The sequence below is a fragment of the Dermacentor variabilis genome, chromosome 1 (genome assembly GCF_050947875.1).
Source record: "Dermacentor variabilis isolate Ectoservices chromosome 1, ASM5094787v1, whole genome shotgun sequence".
Lineage (NCBI taxonomy): Eukaryota > Metazoa > Arthropoda > Arachnida > Ixodida > Ixodidae > Dermacentor > Dermacentor variabilis.
The window spans coordinates 60,479,475-60,492,779 of NC_134568.1; the positions used below are offsets into that span (position 1 = coordinate 60,479,475).

At 48.8% G+C, this 13,305-nt stretch overlaps 1 protein-coding gene across 2 annotated transcripts in view; it reads left to right on the forward strand.

Moving 5' to 3' along the window:
• Positions 1-13,305, forward strand: part of LOC142578421 (high-affinity choline transporter 1-like) — an 89,463-nt gene that overhangs the window by 58,289 nt on the left and 17,869 nt on the right. For both annotated transcript variants that reach the window (XM_075687809.1, XM_075687814.1), the window contains exons 3-7: positions 1,898-2,005; positions 5,410-5,565; positions 7,298-7,446; positions 8,421-8,570; positions 9,311-9,440. In XM_075687809.1, coding sequence (XP_075543924.1) covers positions 1,898-2,005; positions 5,410-5,565; positions 7,298-7,446; positions 8,421-8,570; positions 9,311-9,440 — 693 coding nt within the window. The remainder of the gene's footprint in view (positions 1-1,897; positions 2,006-5,409; positions 5,566-7,297; positions 7,447-8,420; positions 8,571-9,310; positions 9,441-13,305) is intronic.

Genomic DNA, 13,305 nt, shown 5'->3' on the forward strand with positions numbered 1-13,305 from the left:
TGTACTGATTTTTTTAACACTTGACCGACCTGCGTATAAACTGCCCGCCCAAATCGGACACTTGTTTCAAGAAACGGGTTGCGGTAACTACGTGATATATATATATATAGTATATATATATATATAGTATGATACTATGCCCAGATTTTAAAAGTCCCTAAAAGCAAAAGAGCGCTGGGCGTTTTCTATAAAAATGCGAGAAATGGTAGTTGCATCTTCCGTATGCTGATCTTAAAAAAAAAACTTTTAAAAATTGTGAGTTTTCTGCCAGAGATAAAGCAATTGTGAAATCGTATGAGCTGTCGCCATTTCACGTCGGCGCTTCTGGTACATACGAAGCCCGAACAACGAATCACACTGGTTAATTCCTGCTAAGTTCAAACACGTAACGATGATGATGATATTGATTTTATTTAAGGTTGGCTCGAAGGCCTGTTAGATGGAATTGCGTAATAAAAGGCTCCATTGTGAATAGCGTCTTCGATGTCTTTCTTTTTAATTATTAAGGTGTATGACCTTACATAATTACGAAGAATCTGTGTTAAAGTTGGCCAGTACCAACAACCGTTCCAAGGGAAGCATGCATTCCTTGTTGCCTCTCAAGATTCGGACTAATTCTCGGGCTGGTTGTAAATCCCAGGGTTTTACGTGCCATGAACTGGTTGTAAATGAACTCGTGTAACGAGAAACAGAGCAATACGCGGGATCTTTTTTTTAGTTTTTCTTTTCTTTTTCGGAGAAACATTTCACTCTTTAAATTCATACACATCTTCCCTCCGCAAGACTTCTAATAGGTATTCGATTTTTACAAACGACTTAATTAAAGCCTCTGTCTTATCCTGTCAGAGCATTCATTAGCCGCGCCTGCGAAGTATTCGCAATATTATTTAATTTATATTGCGGTTATACTGCAGTGACACGCGTATCTTATATTCCTTATACGACAAGAACTGTCTGACGGGTGATGCACAAGCATTGTATAATGGCGGCAACTTTAGCAACTTGGGCCGTATCTTCTAACAATCAATTTCATTTTCTATTCTTTTCGCCCTTCGCCATTGGCTATAATGTGACTTGGACGAGGCCGCGCCGCCGTTGTTGCTGGGATTGGTCACCCTGCGTGGAAAGTGCTAAGAAAATAAGGGAAGATGAAATGAAACATCAGAAAGCGCGGGCCCATTTTTTTATGCGAAAGTATCAAATGGGGGCCCGTTGAGCAAAAAAAAAAAGCGGCGTCTGTAGCATCGAAACGGCCCCTAAATTCCCATTGGCTGCGACGCCACGTCAGCAGCGCGCCTCGGCGGAGCAGACACGGCGACGCGACGCCGCGGAGCCACACGAGTTGTCGTCGGCGAGGCAGTCGCGTGACGTGCGAGTGCCGCCGTCTCGCTCTCGGAAGCCCGCGCGCGGTCCCCGTATCTCCCCCTCTCTCACCCCCACTGGGCTTTGGCCTTGGTGGCCGCTGCCGGTTCCTCGGTCTCTCGTCGCGCGGAACGTCGGTGGGATGCGGCGTCCTTAATTTCTCAGCAATATCGTCCAAATGATTCCGATCGACAGCCAACATGCTAACGTAGAAACTGTAAAAAATAACCCGCACCAATTTAATCGCAAAACTCGATAACATACCCCGCAGCAAAACTCCAAGAGATTACTCGCAGCGCACAACTCGAAGGACCGCTCAACGGCGTTCAATTGAATAATTATGCTTTCGGATTCCCGACTAATAACAACTGCTTAGGTGTCTTCAGACATACTTCGTTTTCCTTGCTTTTTTTTTTGCCTGCACGAAATTTCTCTCCACGTAATAAAAAATATTTAGTGTAGAAAGTAAAGTGTGATCTACACCAGCTATACTTCATGCAATGTTATTGATTGTTGCATTTTATTTTTGTTTCAGCCACTTGGGTGGGAGGAGGGTACATAAATGGCACCGCCGAAGCTGTCTACAGCAACGGCATCATCTGGTGTCAAGCTCCGGTTGGCTACGCGCTGAGTTTAGTCGTGGGTGAGTACCCTCTCCTGGAAGACTCTCGATACAACGTATTCCGTTAAAGGCGGACTCGCACGACGGACCGAATCACGCGGACGAGCAAGACCTGACTTAGTGCAGCCGAATCCCGCCACCACACACAAGCACGCCGCAGACGATTACCATCCATATAGCGGCGTGAGACATTGTAGCGGTTACGCTCGTCTGCGGACGACTGCAGGGTGTGTTGAGGAGAGTCTACTTTTACTGCTAAGAAGGCAGCTTCGAGTCCAAGTAATGGAACGCAACTTGAAATTGTTTCCGCGACCTGACGCCACCTCGCGCTGTCAAAGAAAGACAGAAAGGAAGGACGCTAAAAAAGAAGAACACATTATAACACTTTCCTTGGGCGAACCTATGACAAACCACAACGCGTAACTTATACTAAGTGCATGAGAAAGCGTAAAATTGTCTTAAAATGGTGGCGCATGAGCAGTGACTGTGCGGCTCGGGCAGAGCAACTGTCGACTGTTTTTACGAGTGATATGCCGAACCTAGCACTTCCCCTCTCTTCCCCCACACCGCACACGCCACCACGCCGCCCGAAGCCGGAGGCTTGAAATGCCCTCGCAATTCAAGGCATACTATAGCAAACACATCGTTGATCGTCGTGCCACTCCCAGTCCACTAAAGACGTGGTACAGCATGCGCGCCTGCTTGGAGCATGTATTTGACATAGCGATGGAGTTCATGTCGATTCGAGCAAATCTATAGTTTGCCAGCTTACATTCTCGAATGCTGGTTGTGCAGCCATTCAAAGGTGTCGGTTTCCCCTGAACATTCCAGCCAATTGGCATACCTCCGCTCTGTAGAAAAGAACATGTGGTTCAATATTGTCACGAAGACAACAGACGGGCTCGTCGAAACAGAGCAGCGTTCTTTTAATGATGGCCGACACCCAAAAAAAATGGCGCACAACTGCGCTCTTCGTCATCTTCTCTCTGGCGATCGGTGCCTGTAGTGGGCAGCTGACTTCTGGCGATTGAAACTCGTAGTGGGCAGCTTACTTCGCGTCAATATCCTGGATGGCCACACAACCAGCATGCGAGAATGGACGCTCGGACGCTATATAGGTTTCCAGGAATCGACATCAACTCCATCGCTATGTCAACGACATGCTCCAAACCGGCGCGCATGCTGTGTCTTTAGTGGACTGAAAGTAGCACGACGATCAACGGCTGAGTTGTCAATATTTTATGCCTTGAATTGCGAGGGCATTTGAAGGCTCCGGCTTCGGGCGGCGGGATGGCGTCTGCGGTGTGGGGGAAGAGAGGGGAAGCGCTGTAGGTTCGGCCTATCACTCGGAAAAACAGTCGACAGTCGCTCGACCACAGCCGCACGGTCACTGCTCATGCGCCACCATTTCAGCACGATTTCAAAATTTTCGCGCCAGTCCTGTCAAACTCTCGAAAACGACTAATCAAACAGGTCTAATCGATTAAGCCGATGAAATGAAAGGTCGACATCGATGAAGATTAACCACATTGCGTGATACATTCAATCGATTATCGATATTAGCAGCCCTACACGAAAATTGTGTAAGGGGAGGGCCATTTTACATCTGCTTCAGCCAAATACGCTACTGAACTCCGCATTCGTAAACGTTCCTCCACCGACAGGCTCCGAGATCGGGCGGTGTGCGCTTGTGCGCGTCGCCGGACCTCAGCCAAAATGTGGCGGGCATGCACGTCCGCCTCTGCGCTTAGTTTGGTTGTTACGCGTCAACAATGCTCCTCGGCGACTTCAGAGTTAAACTCATTAATGCTTCCCTTGGTGCTAGTTGGAATAGCTTGATAGGGGCACAGCGCAGCTGGGACATGAAACCGAACATATGAACGAGAAAGCGCTCTCGTTCGTGTTTGTGTTGGTGTCTCTGTTGTGTGTCTCGTAAATCTTTGCAGCGCTGCTTCCCAACCATTCTGAATTAAAATTTTAAAAATTTTGCAACCAGAGACCCTCGGCGCCTGCTGCTCGACGACCCTATGATGGAGACGTGTTTCGCAAGCAAGTCCCCATCGCAGGTATCGCCGAAGACAGTTATCAAGGAGCAGTGCCTATGTCAGTCCACGGGCGACGACGTTCAACACGCGGTGGAGTCGAGAAAGAGTTTTGAGCCCAGGCCCATTTGTGAATACGGAGATCGCACTGCTTACACAGCGCAAATGCATTCTTCGAACGCCAGCGAACATTGAGCTTTTTGAAATGTCACCTATAGAGGGAAATCTGGCGCCACCGTCTATGCGAGTTTCCTAAGGACACCGTGCAATCTGAGGGAATGCCGGGATACGGGTGTGCAAGGCTCGTCCCGAACGTGAGTTGGCTTAAAATGCAGTCAGTTCCGCACATAATAGGCTTTATTAGAAAGAAATAATCTCGACAAGTCGTCGTTTGGCCGTAATACATACTTGGCTATTGTTTACTCAAACTCAGTACAACAAGTAAGCTAAGAAAATCAAAACACACGATTGATCCCGAGGAGCAGTGAACGCTGACATTGTAGTATTTCCTCCGACTTTATCAGCCGCCGGTACTTCTCGCGTTTCATATAATTGCACAAAACAACGTTATTTTTTCATGGTATAATTAAGAAAATGTTTTTACATAATAATTTGAAGAACTCAGCATTTTGCAAGCTGTTTCAGTAAGGAATGGACTAACGTGACAGACGGAACGCTGTTAGCCATACGCGTCCACAGAGTGTTGTGGCCCTCTGAGAAAGATGCCAACCCGAAACCACCACATCCCGGCATTAGCATACACACAACAGCTCGACAGTGCCAGTTTTCCCTCTATAGTTAAAAATAAGAAGCTCTATGCCGGCCAAGCCAGAATTGTGAACCTGCGTAGGCGGCCATACAGACCTGACGGCTCCTTCTGTTGTTGCTTAAATGGAAATAAATACGAGCCTTTGTCGACTTGCTCCCTGCCCGCAATTTCGCCGCTTCACTGAGTTTCCATCTGGGGCTGATAAAGCAGCCTATCTGTAACCGTGATGTTCAACAAGTGGCGTTAAATGGAGGCTTTAGTAGTGGTCAGAAGCGATCACATTTAGGCAACCGCTGAACCAATTTTACTGAAACAAATTTTACTCCTCCTGTAGTAGCAAAAACTTTCACATGCGGCAACCCAAAACTCAAATCATCTTGCTTCTGGAAATGATAAACTGATACACATTAAACCGACCCGAAAATTGAAATGGAAAAAGCTCTTCGAGAAAGAGTAGGAAAAACTCAGCATAGCTAGCTATTTGTGCACATTGAAGAAAAACAAAAAAAAAGAAATAAATGACACACCTGCGATACTATTGCGTCAAACGAATGTCTCCTTCTCTGGAGCTGCGGACCTTCGCTGTATTTTTCTCTCACTTTTTCATGCTTCAGGCGGCTACTTCTTCGCCAACAAAATGCGAGCCGAAGGTTACGTGACCATGTTAGACCCGTTTCAAGAGCTGTTCGGAGGCCGGATGGGTGGCTTGCTGTTCATCCCAGCGCTGTGCGGAGAAGTGTTCTGGTCCGCAGCAATTCTGGCAGCGCTTGGTGAGTTATATACGCATCAGCTTTCACCCGTATTGAATTCCACTTGTCCAAGGTGAAGGTGTGTCTTATTTACAAGCCCCAGAGTTGTCGTCCAGGTTTACCTCGACTACAAACGGTACATGTTGGTGTAAACAAGGTGCAAAAAGCCCAGCTGTTCCCCTGCATATGTGGCAATCAGTGTTAAGCGAAACTTTCTTTCAGCATTGCCATTTGTTGGGCGTGTTGGTAAACTGAAAGCATATTTAGCGCCAGCAAACAAGGACGGAAGGGAGACGACACCACAATGCGCTAGCTTCAACAACTTGATTTTCAGGAAATACACCTATATAACCCATGCACAGTGGCGCCACCTTATCCAAACCTTACCCATCCAAAAAACCCGTCTCCTTATCTAACAAGTCGACTGAAGGGGCTCTAACACACGTGTCTTTCTTCGATGTGTATGCAAATAATAAAACATTCTTCGATGTGTATGCAAATAATAAAACAAATGTTACACGCAGACGGAACACTGAAGACGCTAAGATTTCTGCAAATAACACAAATTAAAAGCAATATCTGTCACAGCTACAATTGTTTATTAGCAAAAATGCATTTAAAATAGTTAAATCAAAGATTATCCATTTCAGTCTGGCACTGTAGGCCACCGATATTCCTCTTTAACTGTTCCGTGTAGTAGTGGGTAATGGGTTTGCGTCTACTCGGAACAACATCAGCCAGCACCCGCTGAGTATAGGACGAAGAGGCAAAGATAGTTTCGCCTTAAAATGCACGGTGTGTAGCTGTGTGTCGTGCTTGCAGAGCCATTTAGTGCACTAGGGCACTGGAACTATGGGATATACACATGATTACAGTGGTGCTAGACACCACACCGTATAGATAAGTTAACAACTTTAAGGCCTCTGCGTTTTATGAGTGGTGGCTCGCATCGACAATCCTACTCCTCCTGATCAAACGTGGATGGCGGCAAGCCGACACTCCCTATATAGAACTCTACGCCTATGCGCTTTGAGCCGTGACGTCATGCGTGCGAGGAATGAGCAAACTGAAAGCCCTGCTTTGGAAAAAAAGGTCGTGCTAGGCGTACGTCGCCCGCGTCCCCCACGTGCTGTCTCTGTCGAAGGTTACCTTCTTTCCAGCCTTTGGTCTTTCGTATGGGACACCTGCTACTTTTGTTAAGTATTTCGCAGGCACGACAACTGCATGAAATCTCAAGCGATTTCTGGCCTGTTTATACGCATTATTCATGCGCGCATCGTTCGATAATTCACATTCATTCACTCCCTGGATCCAAGCAAATTTAGGCCTCGCCACATGGTTTCTCTAGCAACCTCTGGCTCGCACATGAGTGACAGCATACGTAATATACGACATGTTACGTAGCCAAGCATGAAGGACGCAACCGTAATAAAGTAGTTAACAAAGCGCAAAATCCATGTTTCCAAGCGTGAATATCGTCCAACTTGACTTCCCAAGATCCCCGAAGAGGTGTGAACTGAATAATGCAAACTTTTAATGACTTACAAAAAAATAAAAATAGAGAAACAAGAAACAAAGACGAGTACCTACACTGCTATAGAAGCGATCGCTATATTGAGCAATCGCCGTTCGTGCTTATTTTCCCCTTCCTGCTATCTTCGGGATTTATCGTTCCACGTCTGAGGGACGCACCGCGCACGCTCTTGTGCAGTGTTTGCGCTTGTAACGGTGTCCTATCGTCTGCTCACCGCAGGTGCCACCGTGGGCGTGATCATTGACATGGATACTAATACGTCGATCATAGCGTCGGCGTGCATAGCGCTCTTCTACACGTTCTTCGGAGGGCTTTACTCGGTGGCCTACACGGATGTCATCCAGCTATTCTGCATATTCATCGGACTGGTGAGTCGGCGCTTGTGCTCCCCTTTACATGTGGTTGTTCTGCTTGCCATTACTCTCTCTCTCTCTTCTTCTGCGAGACTTTGCAACAGGGATATTAGTAGTAGAGGAAAAGTCGGGCGTTGGCGTGCGTGATACGATGCGTCAAGCAAACGGAAGGACAGGAGGAGCAGTCGCGAATACTGCGCGGGCGCCTCTGCCATCGCGTCGCACCAGCTCGTGCAGGGGGCAATAAAAAAAAAGTGAAGAGCACGACTTGACATGTTCCGAGCGAGCCAGAAGCTACGTTTGCATGAACCTCAGAAAGTCGGGCCGAGTGGGCTTATCGGGCCGAGAGCCGGTCGTCGGGTTCGTGTACACGCTATAGAAGGTCAGCCCGCTTGCAAAGGCGGGTCGACCCGCTCGGTGAGGTGCATGTAAACGCAGCGGCGTCGCGTCGAGTTCATACAGACGAAGCGAATGGCATCGCGACCAGTCGGGCAAAGGCGCTAGCGGCATTCCGGTCACGTCTCCATCGCAATGAAGGCAGACTATATACCCGCGGCATCGTGCAGCGTTACCGGCGCGACCAGTCGAAAAACGTCTGCCGGGCCTAGTTCGCTGCCGAGTATACACCCCAAAGCATCTTTCACGCTCTGAAAAACACTTTTATGTAGCATGTATTGAGCAACAGGAAGCTGTATCGGGTGTTTTTCGTGTCGCTCTACAATTTTCTCATTGACACTTTTCATCTAATTGTAATATTTCAGAAGTTGATCAATTAATTAAAACTAATTATCTAATTAGGCGGCATGAAAATAAGTAATCTGAGTATATCCAAGCGGCGGCAAACTACATTACTTTGGTTCAGTCCACCTACGTGGCATTGACATATATTTAAGCTTTGGCTAAATTTGCGTGAGACACCCTGTATATGTATACAAATGCCGCCATTCACGGCAATGGTCATCAACGGCATACTTGTTTTCCTTTCGCAGTGGCTGTGCATCCCATTCTGTATGATGAACGAGTCAGTGGGTACGCTAACGTACCCGACGAACGACTGGATTGGGTCATTGGAACCCAAGTACGTGGGACAATACATCGATTTTGGGTTGCTCCTCATCCTCGGTGGCATACCGTGGCAGGTGACGTTATCATTCGTTCTTCCTTCCGGTTCCGGCTGTACGCACGACATGCATGTATATATATGTATATATATATATGCACGTGTGTGTGCGTCCTTTTACTCCGAACACTTTAGCAAGAAAAACAAAGCAATCCAATCACTAATTAAACTAATTAAATTTGCTAACTCTTACTTGCAAACTTCACGGTGCATATTTATAATGGAAAGTTGAAGGGGACAGTCTATGCTACGAGTTGCTACATTTCAAAAAAGCCATGCAAACAGAACTAACTGGCGCTGCAGATTATTCGTTCAGTTTACCCGACTACGCACGCGGCACCGCGAAGCGCGGCTCGCTTTGCAACCCCCCATTGACGTAGTAGGGCGGAGTGAAATGAAGCTTCGCCATACCGTGCGATATAAAGTTGCCTGTATCGTTCCAGCTGACGTGGTGACTCTGTGTCCAGTCGGCAGTTGCGCAAAAGAGCCAATCAGAATAAGTTCGTGAAGTGCGACGGCAGCTGTATTTTGCGCCATACTATATGCAACCGTGCTACGAAAACAAACTCACACACACACAAACACACACACAAACACAGACATCATATATATATATATATATATATATATATATATATATATATATATATATATATATATATATATATATATATATATATAGTCCCTTTTATAGAGAGTGCCAAGGAGAAATTACGTAGAGGGAACAGCACTATTCACCATACGTTTCTTTGCTCGCAGGTCTACTTTCAGCGGGTCCTTTCCTGCAAAACTGCCTTCAAGGCGCAGCTTCTTTCCTATGTAGCTGCTTTCGGGTGTATCATCATGGCTATTCCTGCCATGATTATGGGTGCTGTCGCCAAAGCTACAAGTGAGTACCAAGTTTGCATTTGTTACATTATATGAAAGTTCTACTGGATTTATAAACATTTGTTGAAGTAACCAGAAAAAGTTTCTCCCCAGGGAGGGCGGGGGGCGGGATAAAGAAGGAGGTTAGTTCAGATATTATCGACCATTTTTTATTCTTGTAGAAATCGAGAGGTAATGATGGGAATATGAGGCGCCGTCTCTTGGAGGTACCAGTGGGAAGGCGCCGGGCGTCTAAATCCTGAGGACTCAGAGTATAGGGGGGAGGGTTGAAGTAGTAGTTTGAACAGAACAGTATGGCACGGCGTGCGTGCGTGCGTGCGTGCGTGCGCGCGTGCGTGCGTGAGTGAGTGAGTGAGTGAGTGAGCATTAGGTTAGTTTATGCGAGTTTCGTTAGGTGAGTTCTGAAAGGTGCCGGCGAAGCAGTCCAAGAAATGTGCGGGAAGCATGGAGCCTTCATGGTATGGTATGGTTAAACTTTAATGAAGTCCTGCAGATCGTGAGTCTTCACGAAGCGGGCCGCTCCCACGTGGGAACCAGAAGGCCGAGCCTCTCGGTCGCATCGTGGGCCTGCTGGACAGCCCAGAGTTGGTCAGCCAGAAGAGGGCTACGGAGAACCGCCTCCCATCTGGCCGAGCTGTTAGCGATGATAGAGCGGCACCGGGCACACCGCCAGAGCATATGGTCTAACGTGGCTATATCTCTACAATTGTGGCAGGTAGCGTTGGTGTAAGTATCCGGATAGATTTTGTGTAAGAGCGACGGATTCGGATAGGTATCGTTTGTAGTAGACGGAGCGTTAATGCTTGAGCTCTATTGAGGCGCGGATGAAAAACAAAATAGGTTCTACGGCTGAGATAGTAGTGTTTAGTAATCTCGTTGTAGGTGGAGGGCGTGTCCCTGTTCTCTGGGGAGTCGGCTTCCGATTGGTCGAGGGTAGCGCGGTGGGCAAGTTCACGCGCAGCCCCGTGAGCCGACTCGTTGAGGTTGGGAGGAGCACCCTTTATCTGACCATGATGTGCCGGAAACCAATAAATGAAGTGGCGCGTGATTGTCTTGTCCCCAATAAGTCTGAGGGCCTGTTTGGAAACGGTGCCTTTTCCAAATGCTCTGACTGCAGACCTTGAATCACTATAGATGACATCCCGTGAGCTATCCAGCAGGGCTAGTGCAATAGCCATTTGTACAGCTATTTCAGAGTCCCTCGTCCGAAACGAGGCAGCATTGGTAATTCCTTGCCGACCATCAACAGTGATGATGGTGAACGCCCGACGTCCCTTACAAGAAGCGACATCCACAAAGCCGACCTGTCGCTGATCACTGTGTATTTACCTAAGGAGGTTGGCCGCCCTTGCCCTCCTTCTACCGCGATTACGATCGGAGTAGCCTTCATGGATACGAAAAATAACAGCTTTTGTGTCTGATCGACGCAGCTTCGCGGCGCTTAGGTAGTATGCATGCAGGAACAACCCCTCCGTTCTGCTCGTTGGACAGTAACGCACCAATAAGCAAGCTTGTGCTCGGCATTAGCTTTATATTCACGATACCTGAGCATGCTTGTTCTATGGTACAAGCTGGATAGCCGAAAGTGGGCGTGGAGGAGCCCGAACGGCGAGACTAGAAATGAAATAGACTTCATACTCTGCGCTAACCCTGGCATCATACAAGAAGTGGACGTGCTCAACAAGGTGCGCTGCAGTGACCATAGGATGGTAAGAGCTCGAATTAGCCTAGGCCTGAGGAAGGAACGGAAGAAACTGGTTCATAAGAAGCCGATCAATGAGTTAGCGGTAAGAGGGAAAATAGAGGAATTCCAGATCAAGCTACAGAACAGGTATTCGGCTTTAACTCAGGAAGAGTACCTTAGTGTTGAAGTAATGAACGACAATCTTGTGGGCATCATTAAGGAGTGTGCAATAGAAGTCGGTGGTAACTCCGTTAGAGAGGATACCAGTAAGCTATCGCAAGAGACGAAAGATCTGATCAAGAAACGCCAATGTATGAAAGCCTCTAACCCTACAGCTAGAACAGAACTGACAGAACTTTCGAAGTTAATAAACAAGCGTAAAACAGGTGACATAAGGAAGTATAATATTGACACGCGTACTTATCTGTCTTTATCGGGTGACATGTTTCACCGCCTAACAAATGTTATTGTACAGCGCAGGATGCGCCTGCATGTGTCTCGGAAGCTTCTGGAATGTTATCGATGCTTCCATCCGCTGTCTGTGACAGAACCTTCTGTAATCTGATCGCATGTGTGCGCGACACGAATAATGTAGAACTTTGTGGAAGGCACGCGGGTCCCAGCGATTACTCTGGAACATTTGACGACTGATGTATAAAAGCCGACGCGCTTCACCCGCTGGTCAGATTTTCGACAATCGCCGACTGTGTTCGCCGCTCTCGTTGTGCTTTAGTGTAGCCTGTTTTGTGGGCACAGGTTCGCCCAATAAAAGCTAGTTTTGCCTTTCACAGTATTGATACTGTGTTCTTTGACGTCACGACCACGTGACATCTGGTGGAGGTGCTTTGCGTTCATGTACCGGACGCCCCCACAAAGCCGTGACCCAAGCCCTCACGTGGAAGGCAACACCAACGTCGCCAAGAACCAGCGAGGTAGCCACAGGCTGCAAGGACTGCCCCCGGAGCACGGACTGTTGCCTGAGACGACCAGGAAGATCACCACGAAGTCCACCCCAATGGCAGCCCCAGCGTCCCCCGTCGTGCTGCAGCAGCCCAGGGAGCCTCCGACGTTCCGCGGTTCAACGTTCGAGGACCCGGAAAGCTGGCTTGAGACGTATGAGAGAGTCGCTACATTTAACAACTGGAACAGCGACGACAAACTGCGTCGTGTCTTCTTCGCATTGGAAAACGCTGCCAGGACGTGGTTCGAGAACCGAGAATCCACCTTAACGACCTGGGAGCTGTTCCGAAGCGGCTTCCTGCAGACATTCGCAAGCGTCGTACGCCGAGAACGAGCCCAAGCGCTATTAGAAACCCGGGTGCAACTACCAAATGAGACAAGCGCGATCTTCACGGAGGTAATGAGCCGTCTATTCCGCCACGCCGACCCTGAAATGCCCGAGGAAAAGGAAGTCCGCCTACTCATGCGTGGTGTGAAGGAGGAACTTTTTGCCGGAATGGTACGAAGCCCACCGAAGACCGTCGGCGAGTTTCTTCACGAGGCCACCAGCATCGAGAAGACACTCGAGATGCGAAACCGGCAATTCGACCTCCGCACGAACTCGACAAACTACGCCGGAGTTCAGACACTGGCCACCGACGACCTACGCGAGACTATCCGAGCGGTCGTGTGGGAGGAGCTACAGAAGCTGTTCCCATCATCACAGCCTCAAGTGGCATCGATTGCCGACGCCGTACGTGAACAGCTCCAACAACAACTCGCAGTAGGCCCTGAATCACCTCAGCCGCAAGCAATGACCTACGCTGCCGTCGCCCGCCGTCAAGGTCCCCCTCCACGACCGCGCCAGGGCCCTGTAACGCCGCAATTCCGTCGACCACCACCGCCGCCGCCAGCACGCCCACCCGTCGCCCAGCGCAGCTACCCGAGGAAGACAGACGTTTGGCGTGCTCCTGACCACCGCCCGCTCTGCTACCACTGCGCAGAAGTGGGTCACGTCTACCGACGATGCCCATACCGGGATATGGGACTGCGAGGTTTCACCGTCAACGATCCGCGCCCACAGCAAGATGAACGCCCTCGCGATATCGCCGACTACCTCGCCGCTACTCAGCGGAGCTCTCGACGACCGTCGCGTTCGCCATCACCTGGCCGCTACCTGTCACCACAGCGCCGACCATACACTGGCCCAGCCCGGGGCCGGTCAGCGAGCCCATATCCGGAA